The 20,887-nt window shown below is 36.1% G+C and overlaps 1 protein-coding gene across 1 annotated transcript in view; it reads left to right on the top strand.

Annotated features, from left to right (window-relative positions):
- The window catches only part of plxna4 (plexin A4), a 326,434-nt gene that overhangs the window by 237,130 nt on the left and 68,417 nt on the right, over positions 1 to 20,887 (top strand). Inside the window, exons 9-16 of the mRNA XM_088923555.1 lie at positions 825 to 1,025; positions 5,199 to 5,295; positions 8,261 to 8,451; positions 13,601 to 13,752; positions 17,247 to 17,364; positions 18,425 to 18,561; positions 18,993 to 19,160; positions 19,763 to 19,856. Coding sequence (XP_088779681.1) covers positions 825 to 1,025; positions 5,199 to 5,295; positions 8,261 to 8,451; positions 13,601 to 13,752; positions 17,247 to 17,364; positions 18,425 to 18,561; positions 18,993 to 19,160; positions 19,763 to 19,856 — 1,158 coding nt within the window. The remainder of the gene's footprint in view (positions 1 to 824; positions 1,026 to 5,198; positions 5,296 to 8,260; positions 8,452 to 13,600; positions 13,753 to 17,246; positions 17,365 to 18,424; positions 18,562 to 18,992; positions 19,161 to 19,762; positions 19,857 to 20,887) is intronic.

Genomic DNA, 20,887 nt, shown 5'->3' with positions numbered 1-20,887 from the left:
TATTTGTATCACCTACTCTCTAAGTAGAAAAGGTCTTTAATTTTCAATAGAAAAGAAAATTGTCAGTATGATAAAGCACACATTTGGACACTTCTTTTTTATTTATACACACAGCCTCTTCAATTATCTATAATGACTTTTTTTAACAGAGTCATAAACCTTTTTATATGCAAACCAGTTCTTCATTCAGAGTAATGCAATCAAATTGCAGTAATAAACTTCAAACAACTGTTATCATAAATTTAACAGCGAGGAAGAAAGAAAATTGTAGGTCCAGTTTTTATTCTGGGTAAGAAACACCTTATCTGAAGTCTTCTAAGCTCTGTCTACTCCTTATGCTGAACAAGGAAAGAAAATCCAGGTGGAAATTTGTTTTTGGAAAAAGGAATACGCTGACTCCTGTTTTTCTCAGCCTTGTCAAGCATTTTTGTTATGTTTTCCAAATGTATTTTTATTGCCTTTTCTAGCAATGCTTTAGTTTTTCAAAGTCCGGAATAAGAGAATATTACTTACGTAATAGTGTTTTATGACTGTTCAAAGAAATAAAACTTTTTTGACATAACTCAGAATTCAGCCTTTATCTACTGTATGTATTTTTAAACTGCCTACACAGTGAAAGTGAGAGAGAGATTATGAATATTGTTCAGAATTTAAATGCTTGTCCCACTAAGGTTGTCTCTCAGGCATGTATATCATCCTATTTGTTTTGCTACCAACTTGTCAGTAGGTTTTTTTGCTTCAGCTAACAAAACAAAACGATCAAAATGCAAACTTCTTAAACTACGCAGCAGAGTTTTATTTTGAATGTCCTTGGTGTTTTTCAGGACTGTCCTCAGCTGCTCCCAGCAGAGAAGATACTTGTCCCAGTTGGAGTTGTAAAGCCTATCACACTGAAAGCCAAAAACCTGCCCCAGCCCCAATCTGGCCAGCGAGGATACGAATGCATTCTCAACATCCAGGGCACAGAGGAGAGGGTGCCAGCTCTGCGCTTCAATAGCTCCAGTGTGCAGTGCCAGAACACCTCAGTAAGTTTCAGATCAACGCTTCACGACATCCTTCTGTGTATGCAAAGAATGCAAGTCTGCTCAATGACATGACACCAGTGGATTTAAAGCTCCCTCCTTTACCAGCTTAAATAGTTCAGCCCTGTGACAGTCACTCATTGAAATAGAGTTTAGAAAGTTAAAAAAATGGAGACTCCTTCAACTAACACTTAATGTAGCTGAGACAAAATAAGGAACTGACATTTAGCCATGCAAGTAATGCTACTCTATAGTCAACCTTTCACCCAGTTAAGCAGACAAATGATTAATCCAACAAACGTAAGGGACAGATTTAAGCTTTTCAAAATATAGTTTGCACAGATTCCATTAGCAGTATAAGAATATCACACATAAGCATGTACAATATAACATGTTTGCTTCAAATCATTGCACAGATATACTACAGTATCGTAAAATTGAAGATCTAAATATTAACTGAATGTAAAACTTTCTGTCTAACTCTGAATGCAAAACACTCTGTTTTGTTTCTTTATAGAACCACTATACCCACTGGCCTTCTTTAAGGAGCAGACCTAGGGAAAGCTTCTAAAACTAAATTCTTGGTCTTTTTATTTACAGTATAGTAAACAGTTGAGTTTTCACTTGCTACTGTACAATGATAACTGGAATACTGGAATTATTTCTACAGCATATAAAAATAAGATATTTAATATGGTGAAAATTGTTCACAAAAGGTTTACTTGCCTGTGAAGTACGAATAAGGATATCAATAGCCTACTAAATATGGATACAAATTTAGTTTTGCCCAAAATGCTTTTTGAGTTCAACTCTCGGCTGGTGTGCTCAACTTCCTCTGTTTACTTCTGTCTGAATTCTCAGGATGGTGGGTGTAGAGGCTGGCATAACAGAACTGCTTCTCATAATCCCACTGATGCAATGAAGCAGAAACATTAATAAAGTAAAGGTATCTGTTAGTCAGGTTCCCAAAGACAGCACCAGCTATTGTTCACCTGGACACTTCAAGCGTGGCAGTGATCTGCTCCACCAAGCCTGCACAGCCTCTCCTGGCTTCGTTTTTTTCACTTAATTGTTTTTCCCAGCTTAAATGAGTGAATGTACACTATACACCCTGAAAGATATTTAATTCATGAATGTCCTGCCAGTGACATGAAGGCAGCTGATTATGGCTAATTGTTTTCCTCTGAGTAACTTAAAAATTAATCAATTGGAATAAATAGAAAGGTATTCCTGCATGGCACAGGTGGAGCTCTGGTTATCAGTCCTGTCCCAAGACAATCCGAGATGCTTGTCAACTTGTATTTCAAGATCTAGTACTACACCAAATAATTTGCAGAGTAGATCTGTTTGTATGACTCTTATTTCCAGTTGTGTTTTCCTTTATGGTTACAAATTTGTAGATCCCATCTACACAAAAGTCAGTTTCAGGTTTAGAGGTGTGACTTTTCTCCAGGTACACAGTTGTCAGAATTCAGGAGATGTACGCACACTATTAACTGCAGCATGTTAAGCTAAACTGCCTTTAGTTTAAAATTTACATTAACATTCATTCAGCACATGACTGTATAAACAAGGCCTTGCTTAAATAAATAAGTGCCTTATCTTCTACTGCTGTTCACTCTAGATTGGCAGAGGCAGCTGCAGAGTACATGTGATCTAAGATGCAGTTCTTTTCATCCTCTTGACATAAATACATGTCCTGGGTTCAAGGGGATTCAGGTGCTTGTTCATCGTGTAATAACAGTGATTTCACTTGTATTTTCAGTGCCAACCCAGCAAAACACCCTGAATTTGCATTTTTGATCAAACCTCAACTCATCATCAGCAGATAGTGAGCACTGCCTTGCCAGCAGGTGCCTAATAAATACAAACAGTACAAACACTCAAGAGTCCACACACAGATCCCTTTTTATTTAGATCTACTAAGCAATATAAAAAATCCTGTTACAGTACATGGCTCTAAGCAGTAATAAATACTGTACATTAGCAGAAAAATAATGCCACTAGAAACAAAGAAGAATGTTTAATCAGGACAGAAATAATTCAGCCTACAACACAGTGCACATCCTGTAATTATGCGTAGCTGGTTGAAAGGTCTGAGTAAAAAAAAGTTGCAGATTCTCAAAAAAACAATAAATTTCGGGGAAATACAACAGCTGGACTGAGAACACTACCTTGTTCCAGCAGTGATTGACTATGGATAAGCTTCTGTGAGAACATAGCTTAAGGAACAGGGTGGTGGATTAAAAGCGAGCAAAACTAAGTGCCTGGGCCTTCACTGATGTGGGAACATACTGTAGGAAATTTAACAAACGAAAGAGGTCATTTGGCCCACCTAGCCCATTTGTTATTTAGTGGCTAATTGATTCAAGGATTTCATCCAGCTGTTTCTTGAAAGAAGGCGAGATATGTAAAGTACTTACGTATGCTATTTTGTAAGTGCATTCAGACAGTCTATCTATAAGTGAAATCATTTTTAAAGCCTACAGTGCAATCCCTATGATCCCTCCTGCATCTATATTCCAGTTGTTATGTTTGTTATTGGATTTCAAAGTAGATTTTTAATCTTTGGTGCACGTTGTATGTAGTTGTTAAACTGACTGCTTCTTTCTGCAATATAGACTATTGTGTATCCTCAGCATAGTTTTAACTATGCAGTTTTCTAATCCCTGATCTGTGGTAATAGAGCCTTTTGCCTTCTGTAAAGAGTGGTGTAGTTTTGTTCTGAGATTGGTGAAGAGCAGCTAATTTATTTTAAACATACACATTTTGTCCTGCTGACAAAAGAGCTTGTCAATTCCAAAAACTTGCACATTTTAACTATAACATGCAGCAACGAAAGAAGCATAAAAAAGTTAGGTAAAAAAAGAGTCCATTTTACCTATCTAGCTCATTGGTACAGTAGTTAGTACCTAATTGATTTGTGGATCTCATCCAGTCATTTCTGCTTTTATAACAACTTGTTCCAGATACCCATTGCCCTTGGTGGATATATCAGATATGGTTAGAACTACAAACCTTTATAATACTTCTTTGATGGCTGGGAGTGTAATCAACATACTCATTAAAAATAACAGCAACAGGATGCTGGGCTTTCCTCTTTCTTGTCCAGTCCCTACTGTATATTTTGTCTTTTAAATGTAGTAAATGAAGCTTACAAACCTCACTGTCACAAGTGAGCCTGTGTTTTGATCTGTGCTATGGGTGATGACCCTGATGCAAATCCACCTAGAAAAAATGCATCAAACAACAATTTTTAGGGGATGAAATAAGTCCCGTGCAGTCAAATCCTGAATCAATTTTTTTTCAAAACCCTAATTCCCACCCAACTGAATTGTTACATTTTGTAGTAGACTCTTACATTTGAAAATACTGTTTTTTAAATTGTAATTAGTGAAGCAGTGAGTATATTAAATACTGCTGTCTGATTAAAACTCTGGTTTACCTTCATAATTGTTACCTTATTCATTTTGAGAAAAGGTAAAATACTGTTTTGCGTCCCACAAAACAGTCTTGCAGTCCTGGTAGTCTTTAATCATTTTTGTTGCCCAGACACTTATCACAGATCTCACAAGCCCATAGGATGTCAGTTCAACTGTATTACCTGCAAGGTATAACCTAATATAAACTAATGCTCTAAAGCTGCAAAACAAAATCATAGTTATCCCAGTTTGTAATCTTCTAGATAAAGGATTGCTAAAATGGAAAAAAAAGACAGATCAGCCCAAGTCACATATATTAAAAACATCAATCTTTTCACATTTTCATTTTAGTTAACTGTTCCTTTTTTTCTCTTGAAAAAAAACCTGGCAGCTGGGTAAGAACTGTCATTTTGACTTTGTAATTTCTATGGAGTTTTGAGAACATACAGTATAGGTGGGCAGGATGAAACTTGCTGAAAATATCCTCTTTACTGTTCCTTCCCATGGGACACAGTATGTAGGCATCAACAGATCAAACTGCAACCATCAGCATATTAACTTAACTTTAAGGATAGCTTATGTCCTACTGCATTACTGTATGCTTCATCTAAATGTACAGTATCCTTCATCAGCTTCTATTAATTTAAAGATGCTATTAACCAGTGTTCTTGTCACTGTAGCTTTTGCGTGACAAGAAAAATTTTATAACATTTCTTGTTTTTAACCTGTTTCTGTCTGTCTGTGTTCTTCCCAGTACTCCTATGAAGGAATGGAAATTAACAGTCTCCCAGTAGATTTGATGGTGGTATGGAATGGTGACTTCAGCATTGACAATCCAGCAGATAACAAAGGTAGGGTCTACTTCAATATGTCCTTGAAACTGGTAACTATGGCAACAGGCCACACTATCCTACACTTAACACAACAGAAGCAGCAGATCCCCTTCTTAACTTCACACTTTCCTTTTTCCTGTCAGGGTGTCATTAATACATATCCCTCAGCATATCTATTTGCTGTTTATTCTTAAAATCCTCATACATCTAATTACTTGTGCTTTAAGTGGACTGCCTGAACAGAAGACAGGCTGAAAGCGTTACAGATAGTGAAGATTTCATTAAACATATATATATATAACAACATATACAGTACACATATTGGTGAGACTTAAAAAATGATACTTTTGCATTATACAGTAAATGTACGTGGGGAAGACTTGGCTCAGACTACAAAAATGTGAAAATATATGGATCAAATATCTTTTTAAGTCTTCATTTGAATTTATTTATTTATGATTTATGAGCCTTACTCAGTCTCCAAAGTGGTTGTGGTAGTTGGTTTCTTTGTGAGAGCTCTTCATGTCCCTTTTGATATCTGAAAATTAGTTTCTGATCAAATGATGTGAATCGAGTGAGAATAATAGTAAGGTTATTGATAAGTACCGATAAAATTTAAGACAGCTTGTTCTGAATATTGTAGATTGTGGAAAACGATACTTTAACCACATAAGATCCACAGTGGCGGGTTTTACTCTGTTTAGTACACAAAGATTGTATTTATTTGCTTCTGTTTTGCCTCATATTCTGCACAGTAGAAAGTAAGATTGCATGTCTTCTGTCTGTGGATAAGAATTTAAAATAAAAAGTGTCAGGCAAAAAAAAAACATGCACTTTACACAAAGTATTAGATCAGGAAATGGTGCTCTGGGAACATAATTTGATGGACGGATCACAGAAGCATCTAATGGCAATTAAAAAACAAACGTCTGTCTGGTTTCCATGGCAATAGAATGTTAAACTAGTTGATAAAGAGAAGCAGAGCACCGTGGTTTAAAAGCCTAAGAAAAGAGCAAATGTCACCTGTAAGGCTGCCTCTGTTTATAAACAGATGAAAATGTGAGATACAGCAATTAAACACCAGCCTCTTACTACAGTATGCAGTCCTTACATGAGCTAAATATTTTGCTCCCATATTAGTTCTGTTGGAAAGGGTTCAACAAATTCTCTTCAATAATTTCCAAGTGGTTTATGGAAAATCCATTTTTCATTCTGTGTAGCCATGACCTGGTTGCTTCTTAAGCCATTTTTATAAAATGCTATCAAATTATTTGCCATTCACCTACTTCACTTATGGACCTAAGATGGAGTGATTGCACATTTTATTTCTGGTGGACATAATTTGTAAAGCGGAACGAAGGAACTATGTCATTGTCGTAGGCGGAATGATTGGGTTTCATTGCGGAGAGAGAGCTACAGTAATGTGTACTGTATAAATCAATCAGGGACCACAGTGATTAATAAGTTCCTAAACTCTCAATAAAAGAAAAAGAGAAGCTGTCTAAAAGGGGCAGAAAAGCAGCAATTTAATTCATTTACCTTGTAAACCTGCCTTAAAATGTTAAAAACTGAAGATGTGAAAGATTCTTCAGATGAAACAGAATTTATCCACCTGTCAGTGTCTGATTTCATAAATTCTAAAGGGGCCAGTAGAAAGCCCATTTGTCTCCATTCCTCAGAGCTGTCTCGCTCACATCACTGCACAGAATCTTATCTTACTGCTGTGTACTCTGCCCATCTTCCCCCTCAGTGAAGTTTTGCAAAAGTAACTTCTCAGACATTATGTTCTCTGATGCTAATGCCCATTTATTGTGACGTACTGTATAAAAGAGAACCAATGGACTTGACCATATCTAGATAATAATGTCATCAATAGAATAAAGCGCATAAGAAACATTCTGTTTTCGATTGACTATTTTTATTTCTAAATACCCCATGATGAGAAAAATAAACTTAAGCATACAGTATATGGAACTGTGAAACGCCCATTCTTACACGGTGTAATATGCACCATTGGAAGTCTTGGTCTGAATAGAAAATGTAACGTCTGCCCAATGCATCAGAATTCTCCAGAAGGAGGGATCCCATATGGTATCCCAGGAGTCAACCCGTGAATTTCAGCCAGTGCTGTTCATTAGGAGTACAGGTTGAGCACTACAGTTGAATTCTGGACGCTGCACATGGGAGACTTCAGTGTCTTAGCTGTAGCCCTGTGTTTGCGTTATTGTCACTGGGAGCTGCATCACTCCTCCAGTGAATGCTGACTCTTCCTCAGGCACCATGCGACTGTTTTGAAATGTATTGTTTTTAAGAAAGGTCCCCATTCTTCCTGTTCCTCATTGTGCTCATGTGAGCAAAGGCTAATGTGGCTAATACAGTAGTTGATGATTCCAAACTGAGATTGTGGTTGCAAAAGTAAAATAGATCAGACTGCTGATCTCATCCAAGCAGAGCATAAGCTCATTTCTGACTTAAATTACAAGACAATAAGCAATAATACATAGTGGGAACCTCTACCATATATATAACTATATATGAACCCTGCTGTATTAAAACACATCCCCACACATAGTGGAAGTGTTCATTTTTCTGCATTTCATCTGTATGTGTGGTATAAATAGAGGATATCTGCATAAATATCTACATAACACTCTGCATTTTACACATGGGAAAACTATGAGATACTATTGTATTGTATTGGTATAAGAGACTGATTTGAAAATCTAGAGAAATAAGTCAACTGCAGTCACATATAATATTATTTAACATGAGCAATGGTTTAGTTTTCTTATTGCATATTGCATGAAAATAGAAAAAAAAATTATACACATTTTGGTACTAACTGACGTAATATAAATCACAATATAATGGTAATAACCAAAAATTGCATTCAGTGTTTGTGTATTGGCTCATTTGAATGTGTTGTTACCTGGTAAGATTTGTCTTTGCCTTCTGATTTTCTTTTTTTGTTGTGATGTGGCAGTTCACCTGTATAAATGTGGAGCTATGAGGGAGAGCTGTGGACTGTGCCTGAAGGCTGATCCTCACTTTGGCTGTGTGTGGTGTAAAAGGGAGAACAGATGTACACTGAAACAGCATTGCCCACAACTGCAGAACCAGTGGCTGGAGAACACAGGGCTGAACAGCAAATGTACCCACCCAAAAATCACACAGGTAAAAAATCTGTTATTAAAACAGTTGGTGCTCTTCATGTTATATATGTTAGTACTATGAAATGAGTAGGTATTTCTAACATCTTTTTAATAGAACTGGTTTGAAGAGCTTTTAACAATACATTTAAGTGCAACATAAAATCATGTGTGAGTGGCAAATTCACTAATGGTGATGTAAACTTCAAATGCTGTTTATTGTGGTGAAGGTGAGGTTGTGGTGATGGTGGAGGGTGTGGGTGTGGGGGTTCATAGAGAAACGTTTGCATTGACTGAGTTACTGTATGTCATGTAGTAAAAATGATATGAAAGGTTTTTTAACTGTGGATAAGAAAAAACAGGTTTCAGTTTCAAAACAGTTTCCATTTGCAACATGTTAGATACAGTACATGGTTTTAGTTGTGGGAAATACCCTTACCATTCTGAAACATGATGGATGTAGAGAGCTTAAACATATGCTTGCCTAAACCACTGATGGTGACTTCAGGTTAAACTTCACACTCACTATAAATACAGACAATACAAGTCTGTGAAAATGTTCCTTGTTATAATACAGCATCTCCTTGATGCTGTATTAAAAGATTCTTGTTGGAAAGTATTTTGTGACCCATTAATGGAGCAGAATCCTCTGGTGGTTGGATATGTATTGCAGCTAGTGCTCTGTCTGGATCTGTAGGTGAGTTTGTCCTGCTGGCTGCTCTCCAAAAAGACATCCAGCCACATTTTAAAAACCACATAGAAGTTATAAGAGCCTTCATATCAGTATAGCAAAGAGGACATGAAAAATTAATTTTACATGATACAAGAATCTTTCCCTTTTTTAACGAATATCAAGTGTAATTGAAACATACAGTACTGTACTCCAGCAGACATGTTAATTTTTTTTTGTCACTTTGTGACTGCATTCTCTTAAGATAATAAACTGCTGTTTTGTTATATTTCCATATATAACATTTCACATTGTTTCACAGAGCTTTACTGAGCAAACAGAAATTATGGCACAGTTGAATATTTTCCTACCATATCTGTCTAATGCACATTTTGATTGATTCTAAAATGTCACTAACCTAACATATTTTCTAAACATACAAAAAATCTTTAATAAGGTGCTGTAGAGTATAGTTTTGTATTATGAATGAAAACACATAAAATGAGAAAATATTTACAGTATGCTGTATATGTATGTAGTTGCACAATGTACAGTATGCTGTTGATTTTATCAGTCATGTAACCTATAACCTTCCAGCATTATTTGGACATCTGAATTTCTTAACCATACTTGTGCTTTCATATTGAGTTTTTTTTTAAATGCAGTACACACAGTATTAATGGTCTTTGAACCAATTCTGCTACATTTACGGAAGTAAAGCTTTTTTTCTTCTTCTTCCGGGTAAACCATTGGAAGCTTTTCACGAGTGAGAGTCAATACCTCTTTAATCTGGTCTGCTGTTTCTAAAGCAGGCAGTGACAGAACTACAAAAGACACTGAGTCTGTCCATTATTGTGCATGTCTCTATCAGGTTTTGGACTAGCCAATATAGAACCCTAATGAATTAGCTACATGCAAAAAGGATCTTTAAAATCTTATTTTCTTCCAGAACAATACAGATGACTAGAAGACTAAAATTTCCCAAAGTATTTTTTTCCATTTACACAGCAGATGACTTTATTGGTTCATTTTTTTTCAAAATGTATAGGATAGTGTGTCCTGCACAGGGTTACTAAATGTGTTTATTAGCACAGCTGCAGGGGGTGAGCATGTTGACTTGACCTGCTTCCCTTGAGTGGTGGTCTGTGTATGCATCACAGAGATGCACCTTGCACTGCCCATAAAAGCCCGGTAAGGGTTTTTATGTAGCAGAGAAGAATGACACTGCAAGTTCTGGTTTCAATGCTGAGACTTAAAATACGCAATCCATTTATTTAAGGCAGATGGTAACTGGGAAATGATAGTTAGCTGAACGTTTGAAAACCAAGATAAATCAGACTGCCTGTAGCTGGTGTATTCTTAACCATATGCAGACCCTGGAATTAAACTGTACATTTTACTGGGGATTGTATAGTGATCAACTTAGGAAAACAAATGCAAATCTTTGTATGAATTTTAAGCTATCCATCAATTTTGATGCCGTTACATAAATAATTCATTGTATCTATCACAACATCTATTTAACGTAATGAAAATAAATATATTTTTGTAAACGTTGTGTTTCATTACAGAAAATCATTGTCACACATCATAAAGCACGTTCTAGAACGTCTCTGATCTTGCAATTTCTTGTATAACATTAATTTATCAGGCTAAAATAAACAACTGAAAGTTAATATCATGGAAGCTAGAAGCTCCAATGATTAAAACACCCTGAAGCAAAGCACAAAGTGCTGCAGAATATTTCTTCCTTTCGTTTTGTAAGTGCATCCTCTTTTTTATAATGCTGTCATTAAGCATTTTGGCTTCTGTTTCCCTGTAGAAAATTATTTTACATTGATGGTGAATAACAGACACTGCTGAAACAAACTAGTAATGTTGTATGGATGAAGGCTCTCAGATTTTCTTCTACAATGTTCACATCACAACTGCATTCCTGCTCTGTCAGTTTAAGTCATGCTATGTATGTGTCCTTGCACACAGAGAAGACTAGGACATCCTTACCCCAAACCACATTCTGTTTAAATAAACAGACTCAAACTGTGTGTTATAATAGAAAAGAGTGTTTTCTCAGTTCGTACAATTTCCTGCCACTTAAGCCACTTATAATCAAAGCTTAAATGAGGAACTACTGTATTCAAACACAGCACGCTGCATATATCTTTGAAGAGACTGCAGAGTTCTGAACACCATTATTAAAAATATGATAAATGTGAATAAATACCCACACTTTAATTCACATGAACAAATACATTTTGAATTATGTCGTATTACCAGATTTGAAGATTACCTAACCACATGGTGATCCTTGGCCACATTATGTGTTACACATTGTAGAGAAACAAAAACACTTGATCCCTCATTTGTGAAGTGCTACAGTATGAACTTTTTTTGTGAAACTTTTTTTTTACATAAAACACTAATACAAAGCTGGAACTTCACAGTCATTACTTGCAGTGTATCAGTAAAAAAGGCTGAACAGGAAAGTCCAGCATGTGCGTTTAGGACTCTTTCCCTTCTTATCCGAAACCATTGGTAAACATGCAAATAACACATACTGTATAATGTGAAAGCTGACACTTTTCACAAAGTTTGCCAACTTCAAAGTTTATGGACCTAAGATACAAAACAATGCAGCATTCAGGCATTTGTGCCATGTTTCATCCCTCTCTTCATCAGCAGAGACAGACCGTGAGCTCTGTATTGTTTAATTGGACTTGATTAACTATAAACTGAACAAATATCCAGTGTGTATCTGAGCTGAACTCTTCACCCTCCTCTGCATAATTGAGACTATGTGTTTCTGTTTCTGGACTACTTTTCCATTATAAAAAAATATATCAGTGTGGAAATAAACCTAGAGAATCGAGAAACACACAACCCAGCTGTGTATTTGACTAATGTTTTCATATTTACACATGTTGGTAGACCTTTATGGGTTTTAACACAGATAATTCAGTTTTTCTTTTTCATGATTAGGTGATTGTGTACAGTTGCAGTTTTCCATTTTCTGTGATTTTCTTTTTTAATTAAAATTTTGTAGATTTTTTTCAATATAGGTAGAATGCCTGAACGTCCACCACTGGTCTGATTGTTTTCAATCATAGATTTACCTTCTGTAAATCTTCCATCTCTGTTTTTGTCCTGCGAATGTACTGCTGTCTGAATGCGCGCTATTGTATGGGCCTTAGTCCCTTAGCAACTCAGAACAATTTTGCATGTTAAATCTGGAAGGAAAGCAATATCTTGGTAGTTGAAATGTTAATAGGGGCTCATAAAGCACTTAATTAAAGAAACAGGATTAAAGTGTCAATAGTTAAACCCTTAAATAAGGGGCATCTGGGCAAATCAGTGAATACCCATGGCTATTATAATTATGCTGAGTTTTTTTTTCCTCTGGTGACAGCACCATTTTCTTCAGAGAATGATACACTACAGAGCACACGGCTAAAATAGTTCTTTGAATCTGAAGTTTATAAAATATTTCACTGCAAGTCGAGGATCAAGAGGTCACAGCTATTTTCCTTAGGGTTTAGTAGTTTAATGGTGCAGTCATGCGTTGAACATTCATATGCAACAGCTTCAATCTATGTAATAGTAACTTGCGTCTTGTCCCTCAACAGTGTTATAATTGAGATTAATACCCTAAATATGTTCACAGTGCTTAAATAAAATCTCACAAACAACTTAATAATAATGTTAACATTATAAGTTTGAAATGAACAACAGAGGTCCTAAAAGCTGTTACAAAAATACTTTAAATATTTTAAGACTTCAAGAAAATGTTCTCACTGAGACATATTTTCCTCATGACAGCTATTACAATATGAATTTTATGGAGTAGTTTCACAGGTTGTGATTAGCACTAAAAGTAGTCCAGTTTTTTTAAGCCAATCTTGTATGTTTTGGTATTAATGCTCCTTATGTAATTGTGAAGCTTTAACAGAAGATATTTTCATAACACATTACTACAATCATTCACCTTGTCTGAGTGAAAATTTAACCACACACAAATGTAATACATACTGTAGGAAATTAAGTAGCACTTTAAGCCATTTTAAAAATACAGAACACAACATTGAATATAACTGCTTATTTTATTTGACAAAATCAAAGCATTATCTGTCTCGGAAATTAAGATTGGACTCTTAAATTGGATCTCTTGATCTTTTTTTGCTCTCTGGCTGTCTCTCATTCCCCCACTCTCTGTTTTTGATTTGTCTGTGAACTGATAAAAAAATGAAAATATACCTGAGTTCACAGGCAGCATTTTTGGTGACCTACAATTTTCATACATAAGATGAATAGGATGAAGAGCCAAATTGGACACATTTTGCAACATTTTGCAAATATATGCCAACACTGCAAGGTTCTGTGAACTTGTGTGAACCAACACTATCCGTGAGCACTGCAGATACAGACAGAATTATTCTCACTTTCTTCATCTGGATACTCCTTGCTAGGGTATTATTAATATTTAATTTGTCTTCTGTGATTATTTCAGATAACTCCTTTAAGAGGTCCAAGGGAAGGTGGTACATTGGTAACCATACGAGGGGAGAATCTTGGCCTGGAGTTCAGGGAGATAGAGGGACATGTAAAGGTGGCAGAAGTCGATTGTACACCAGTTCCAGAGGGGTATATCCCTGCTGAGCAGTAAGTAAAATGGCATTGTAAGGATTCATCTGTTAATCTGAATTGCAAAAAAAATATTTCACTATTTCCTTTTGCAAAAGTAAAAAAGGATCTTCACTTGATTGGTTGCACAATGTTAAGAAATTCTTCTTGTGGATGTGTGATGTACTGTATGTGCTCTAAATAAACTGTATCTAGATTTGCATATACAGTAGCTGTATAAAAAATAAATATGGATAAAACGGTATAAAATAACATGCTTAAAATCCATTTGCACTTGAAAAAATTAAAAGCACCATATGTTGATGGACATCACTGACCGCAATGCACACAATCAGAAAGTAATTATTGCAAATGGACTAGGGAAGTGTAGGCAATAACACCATTATAGTGCGATAAAGGTGTAGTGAAGGGTGTGGCTCCTGGGAGAAAATATTTCAATATAAGCATGTAAAAATCAAAACCCTTGCTAATCAAGGCTGGCATATCACAGCTCAGTTCCATGTCTCAGCACAACCTTTATTCAAGACTGTGAGTTCATAAGTCCTCTCTTGCTAGCAACCTAGCTATGAGTACTGGTGTTCTTGAATTTACTTGAAGAAGATATACATTATCACGGAGTGCCCATAATGTTGGCTGGATGTATATGGATGTATAGCTCCCCATAGATCTTCGCTGAGGAAACGTTCCTAGGGGCAACGTACAGTATGTGCAATAGGAACAATCAAGCAGGAAGAAGATCGTCTTCATGTGAGGTCAAGTTAGAAGTGTTTGACCATAATCCAAACATTTTCAAATGTCTATCTTTGTTCAAAGGTAGACTAGGGAGTGGGGTATGTTTTTTATGTGTGTTTCTGTGATGAGAGAGAGCTTCCTTCAACACATGGTTGCACGCCGTGATGATGGAAGCAACAATTTGTCTTCTGCATTACAGATAATAAGAGCTACAATCCTCAAGTGCATTGAGGATCTTGGTTTTGATCTGTTATCCCACCCACCTTATAGCCCATTAACAATGTCCTGTATTGTTACAACAGAAAAATACAATATATTACCACAAACATGCACAAGATTTCTGGAGACATTTTACTTCAGGTGGTACTTTCATAATCTTGTAAATCATATCCTTTACATTTTTAAATGTTCCTGAGGTAAACTGCACTAAAATACCACATGGCAGATATAGTTGTGTTAGTCCTGTTGTAACATTCCTGGGGTATTTATCATGTAATTGTAAGCTCGTATGTAAAATATACTTGCATCCATCATATTTTTTCCACCATATTTATTTTGCAATATCCTGGTGCTGTATCTTCTCTGCAGAATTACACTGATCAATTGTGCTAGTCAAGGCAACTAACTGTTGTAACTTTCTGTTATAAAGCGTGTTTCTTCACATTATGTCTACTCTATGTGATAGTTTACCGCTGAACATCTCGGAATATTTCAATCATATTGATTATTCCATTCACACCCCTTGTCAGATCTTTTGGTAATGGGATAATGTGATTTCCTTGGAAGTCAACACAAGTTCAAATCTTTGTGAGACCTACCTACATAATATAATAACTGTGGCATTTACCACTGAAGAACCTAATACATTCCTGAAGTAGTATGCTGTTGCAGTTATGTTCCACAAGTTATATTTCTGTCATACTTTTAGCTGTTGTGGAAATCCTGTGGTAATTTCTGTTATTCTTAATGGTTACCACCTTGGCATCACTAGATTGCCAAAGCATATTTTCATAAGGGAGTCCAGATCTTAGTCTTATGAAGGAAGCTCTCTGAGGTCTGAAATTCAGTGATGACAACAAGACCAAAGTGGTAATGACTCAGAGCATCAATTACCTTGTGAAACAGTGGCAGAAGTGTTAGCAGGGGGGGTAAATTGAAAACTAAAACAATTTGCACCAGCTGTGAAGCATATTTGGAAGATTTTTTTTAAAACATCACTTTACTTACTGACATTCATATGTATCTGTGCTGTCTTATCTTTTTACCAGAGTTATATCACAAATATAAGAGCTCAGACTGAACTGAAGAAACTGAAGAAAAGTGGTGGCAATTTATTGTGAAAATCACCCCTCTTAAGCTTCTTAAATATTGTGAGAACATTCAGCATTAGACAGCTGTCAAGTACAAAGCCATCTTAAAATCTGTGTAAACCTACTCTATCGGTTTCCAGTTGAATGTCGTGTATTTACTCTACATTTGACATTTGGAAAGACATGCCCAAATAAGCATACAGAAAACTGTTCTGAGTAGTGTATTGCTTTACAGTTGAGAAGATTTAATCTTTTCTGACTAGCATTAAGTTCAGTAATCATAGGTGGTTTAGATTAAACATTTCTAAAAGTGGCTTTGAAAAGAAGTGAAATGATCTATAAATATGCCATTAATAAAATGCTATTGCAGGTAATGCATGACACAGTCTACATTATATTCAAAATGTATTTTATCTATTTGATATAAGCTTATACAGTGCCTTGAAAAGTATTCACCACCTATCAATAACACTGTATTTCATTTTGCTGCTTTACAAATAATGTATATTTTTGTATGAGCTTATATTAGTTGGTGATCAAAATGATGATCAAAATAAATACTTTCATAGGTGAAGGAGGATGATTGTCAGCAAAACCTTCAAAGAGATATATAATGTGAAATTGACTGATTGCCTAAGTATTCAGCGCCTTAAGACAGTACTTGGTGGAAACACCTTTTACTTCAGTTACTGCTGTCAGTATTTTTGGATAGCTCTCTATCAGTTTTGCACAGTGGGATGGTGTAATTTTATCCATTCTTCCTGGCAAAAGTGTTCCAGTTCTGACAAGTTCGTTGGGGACGGTTAATGGACTACAATTGTCAAGCCTCGCTGTAAAATTTCTAATGGATTCAAGTCAGGATTCTGTCTTGGCAAGTCACTCTCCTTATCAGACCACTTCAGTTTGTCTTTGGTCGTGTGCTTTATGTCATTGTCCTGCAGACTTTTTGAAGCAGACATAAATCCTTGGGTTGCTCAAGTGGGTTTTCATTGAAGATTTGCCTATACTTTCCAGCTTTAGTTTATCCCACAATCATGACAGGCTTTCTAGTTCCTGTTGATGAGAATCATGCATACAGTATGGCATTATGCTGTTACAACCATGCATCCCATGACAACTGGGATGGTGCTTACCTGGTGATGTACCACAGTATGTTGCATTAAATGCAACACTTTTCATTTAGATTTAAAAGTTTAGTTTTTGTCTGGTCTGACCATAAAGCCTTTAACCAAAAGTCTGCAGTATCTCATATAAGATTGAAGATTGTTTTCAGCTAAGGCTTCTTTTGTGTCACACAAAATGGGTGGGCTTTGTGTGGTGATTTGGATATGGTTGATGTTGATGTACGAACCCTGGCTCCCATCTCAGACATTTAACTTAATCAGTATGCCACTGTGAAGCCAACACAACACAAAAGAATATCAAAACGTTCTGCAGGACAAATCCGTTTCTTTTCATCTTTGTTTTCAGGATAGTATGTGAAATGGGGAAAGCGGAGAGAAGTCAATACGCAGGAAGCGTGCAGGTCTGTGTGGGAGAGTGCAGACCTGAATTCATGGCAACTTCCTACAAATATTATTTCTTTGTGGTGAGTTCCTTTTTGTTTCATGTTCAAGTACATTCCGATGGCAGCCAATTAATTCTCATGAGACATCAAGGCTGGAAGCTCAGAAAGGCACTTAATTAACACAGGTTTTTTTGAAAATCCCATTGAATCAGAACAACATCTGTATCAGAAATGATCTCTGTTAGAATGACGAGGGGCAGAGTGACCAATAATATACTGTATATATAGAAATATATATAGTCTTCTTGGTGTCAGAACAATGAATTAGGAGATTTCAGTAGGGCTCATGGTGCAATTATAACTGCATTATACATACACATAGTGCATGAACACATCTATTTTAATAATTTATTTTTTAATGGATATTTTTGTTTAGTTTTCACAAATATGAAGACATAATGAATATCTTAGAAGCTTTCTAGGTATCCAGGGAGGATCCTATTGAATGCACTCCTGGAGTTGTCATATTTTAATGCTGGTGGTGCCACTTGTGCACTAGAATGCTGCCTTGGCATCCTTTACTCTTTTTTACTGTAAGCATGTGTAGACATCGGTTGTGTCAGAGATGCCTTTCACTAGCAAAATTGTTCTCCTACAGTACATACAGTAGGACTTGTGATGTTTTCTTTAGTAATGACTGAAATGTAAATATTTTCTTCTATGTTTCCTTACCATTTGAGTGATGAGTATGATTAAAAATCATTTTTTTAGAAAACACGTGAAATTTACATTGAATAATACAGATTACACAATCTGTAAGAAAGTGTATTTTTTTGTTTTAATAGATACTTAAGAAGCAATTTTACTAATATGTTGTATGCTGCTAAAATGCAGTGCACACTCATCTGCGATTTCTCCTTGTTATGAAACGCATTCTGAAATGAAACTGCGTGGGTGTTATTATCCAATTAACAAGAAAATGTAGACAGTATGTCTGACAGACAAAATGTCATGCATTGCATAGTATGTTCAACCAAATTCTGAAAAAACATGTTGCTTTTCTTAGCTCATAGGTTTGTTATGCAGGGAAAAACAGTTAATTTTTCCCAATACAGTACATTTTACCTTTTATACTTCACAGGTTCCCAAATTAATGTACCTGAAGCCTAATCGTGGTCCTGTGTCAGGGGGCACTATTGTCAACATCACTGGGAGCAATCTAGACGCAGGTAGCAATGTGTCCATCATGTTTAAAGACCAGAAGTGTATTTTTCACAGGTAAAGGTTGCCTTTGTAGCAAATTAATTCTTCTCTAAGTTTTGTTTACTTTCAGACCACATACAGTACTGTATTGAATCCATTATACCTCTTTCATGATGTTGTTCACTGTTATAAATCATCTGAGTGAACCGTATAAACCATACGGTACATTTCTCTAAACATCAGTCAGAACAAGGAACATGGAAATTACATTAATTTTGTGTGTGTTTGTTGGGAGGCATTCTGATGTGGTAGTGATAGTGAACTTTTTCTAGGAGCTGTTTAGTGCCTGCAACACATTAACATTGACCACTTTAATTTGGAATATATTAACCTGGCTGATTTCGCTTAAAACATATGACCTCTTTCTTCATTTGTTTTAGAAGAATATTCTATTTCTGCCTGAGGGAGGCAGAAGTATCATCTTTGGGTATTTATTTCATTAACAGGAGAGGTGCTCAGTGGATTACATGCAAATCCCAGGCCTCCCTTCATGGCTATGGGAATGTCACTGTGTCTGTACGAGTGGACCGAGCTGAGCTTCAGAAAGACTTGAGGTTTGAATATGTGGAAGACCCAACAATCACCAAGTTAGAACCAGAATGGAGCATCTTCAGGTAATACTGAGAATAGACAGTTGAATTCTCCAAGTGAGTGTTGCTGGATTCGCTGAGGAAGCTTCCTACAAATATATGAAATTATCCTTAGTGGTGTTCTTTGGACTCAGTTAAGACTAGAGAATCGCTCATTACAGTTTTCTAAGCTGGCGTACTTTAGTACATGGAGGGGTGCCATCCTAGCTTCTTAGAATTGAAGCGGCCCAGCAGTTTCTATTAATTGGACATCTGGTAAGACCTGGAGAAACGCACTAGATAAACTGGATGTTTTCATATGAGTTTCACTGATTAAATGTCAACTGAACATAGCATTATAATTAAAAATATTTAAAATATAAGTTCTAAATCACTAGGAATAAACAACAAGCCTAATGAATAAATGACCTTTGAATCCTTGTGCTTCAGTGCCATTTGCTTCCGTCTTTTTTTGCCATGATCCAGCTGTATTTTCAAAACATTTGTTTTTTACCTGTTGTCTGGTTTGCACCATTAAACTTCTGAATTACTGTGAGGAAAGAGGAAGCCAATCATACTCTGGAGCACTAATCTTTGACCTACCCATGTAATATGTTGGTTTCTTTCTCTTTGTTGGAATAATGCAGTGGTAATACACCAATAACAGTAACGGGAATGAATCTGGACATCATTCAAAACCCTCTAATCCGAGCCAAGTACAATGGAGTGGAGACTGTCAATGTAAGTATTGTTACTGGGAGCCTGGGAACCTAGAATGGCACATGGCTAAAAGAGCTCAAGAAGGTTTTCAGGGTGAAGGAGCTCTGAAAAGCTATTGTTCAATTTGGAAAACCTACACAGGTCCTGGCACAGGGGTGGTAATGTTTTCCTGAAGAGAAATGAAATATAAAGCTAAAAGCTAAATATCAGGTGTACACTATTAAATTCCCAATGAAACAGCTTTGAAAGGTATAGGAGCACACATAAGGAACATAAAAATATTTTTAAAAGGATTCTGAACAATATTTCACTATTTCATATAGCATATACTGATTCATCTTGACATACTGTAGTGGTATAAAAGTATCTAAATTTTTTTCAAAAGGGATTCATCCCAAAATGTCCCTTGGCAAATATTTTGGAAGATTGCATCTTTTATGGTTTCTACCAATTAAAATGTTTAAAAGATTATGAAATTAATCCTAACAAGAAACTGAAATAATTCACTAGTTGAAAAGAAACACAAGAGACTGGAGCCTTCTGGTTTTACTGTGGGAGACTTCATATTGCCTAGTTTTCCTGTATTACAGTATGTATCTCAGACTCAGCCCTTTGTGTCTATGGAATATCATTGAACACCACTTTATTTTTTCACTCAGTGGCTGATCTAGTGGCTTCAGCAGTTACTAGAAAGAGATCTAGGCTCTGTTCTCTATCAGTTTCTTCTCCTGCCTAAAATTAGTCGCTACCCCATTTCATTTATAGGGAATAGGAAACTAGACCAGCTAGATGATAGATGACTTCACTGGTGTCTGGGAAAGTACTTTAATCTTCTTCTGAAAACCTGGCTCAGTATCTTATCTGTTCTAACCTTGCACATCGAATATACGCAAACCATACTGTCAGTTTCAGATGAAGATTGCTCCCTGCTGTCTCTGTCGCGGATGCATGCAGGGAGTATCCAAAACCTACCTTTATGTTTTGGAAGTATCCTGCGATAGAGCACTTTGGGGTGTATGTGACTAACACAGTCTCAGATGTGACTGTATCGA

The sequence above is a fragment of the Atractosteus spatula genome, chromosome 8 (genome assembly GCF_055471065.1).
Source record: "Atractosteus spatula isolate fAtrSpa1 chromosome 8, fAtrSpa1.hap1, whole genome shotgun sequence".
In the NCBI taxonomy this organism is placed as follows: domain Eukaryota; kingdom Metazoa; phylum Chordata; class Actinopteri; order Semionotiformes; family Lepisosteidae; genus Atractosteus; species Atractosteus spatula.
This window is presented reverse-complemented; position numbering and strand designations above follow the sequence as displayed.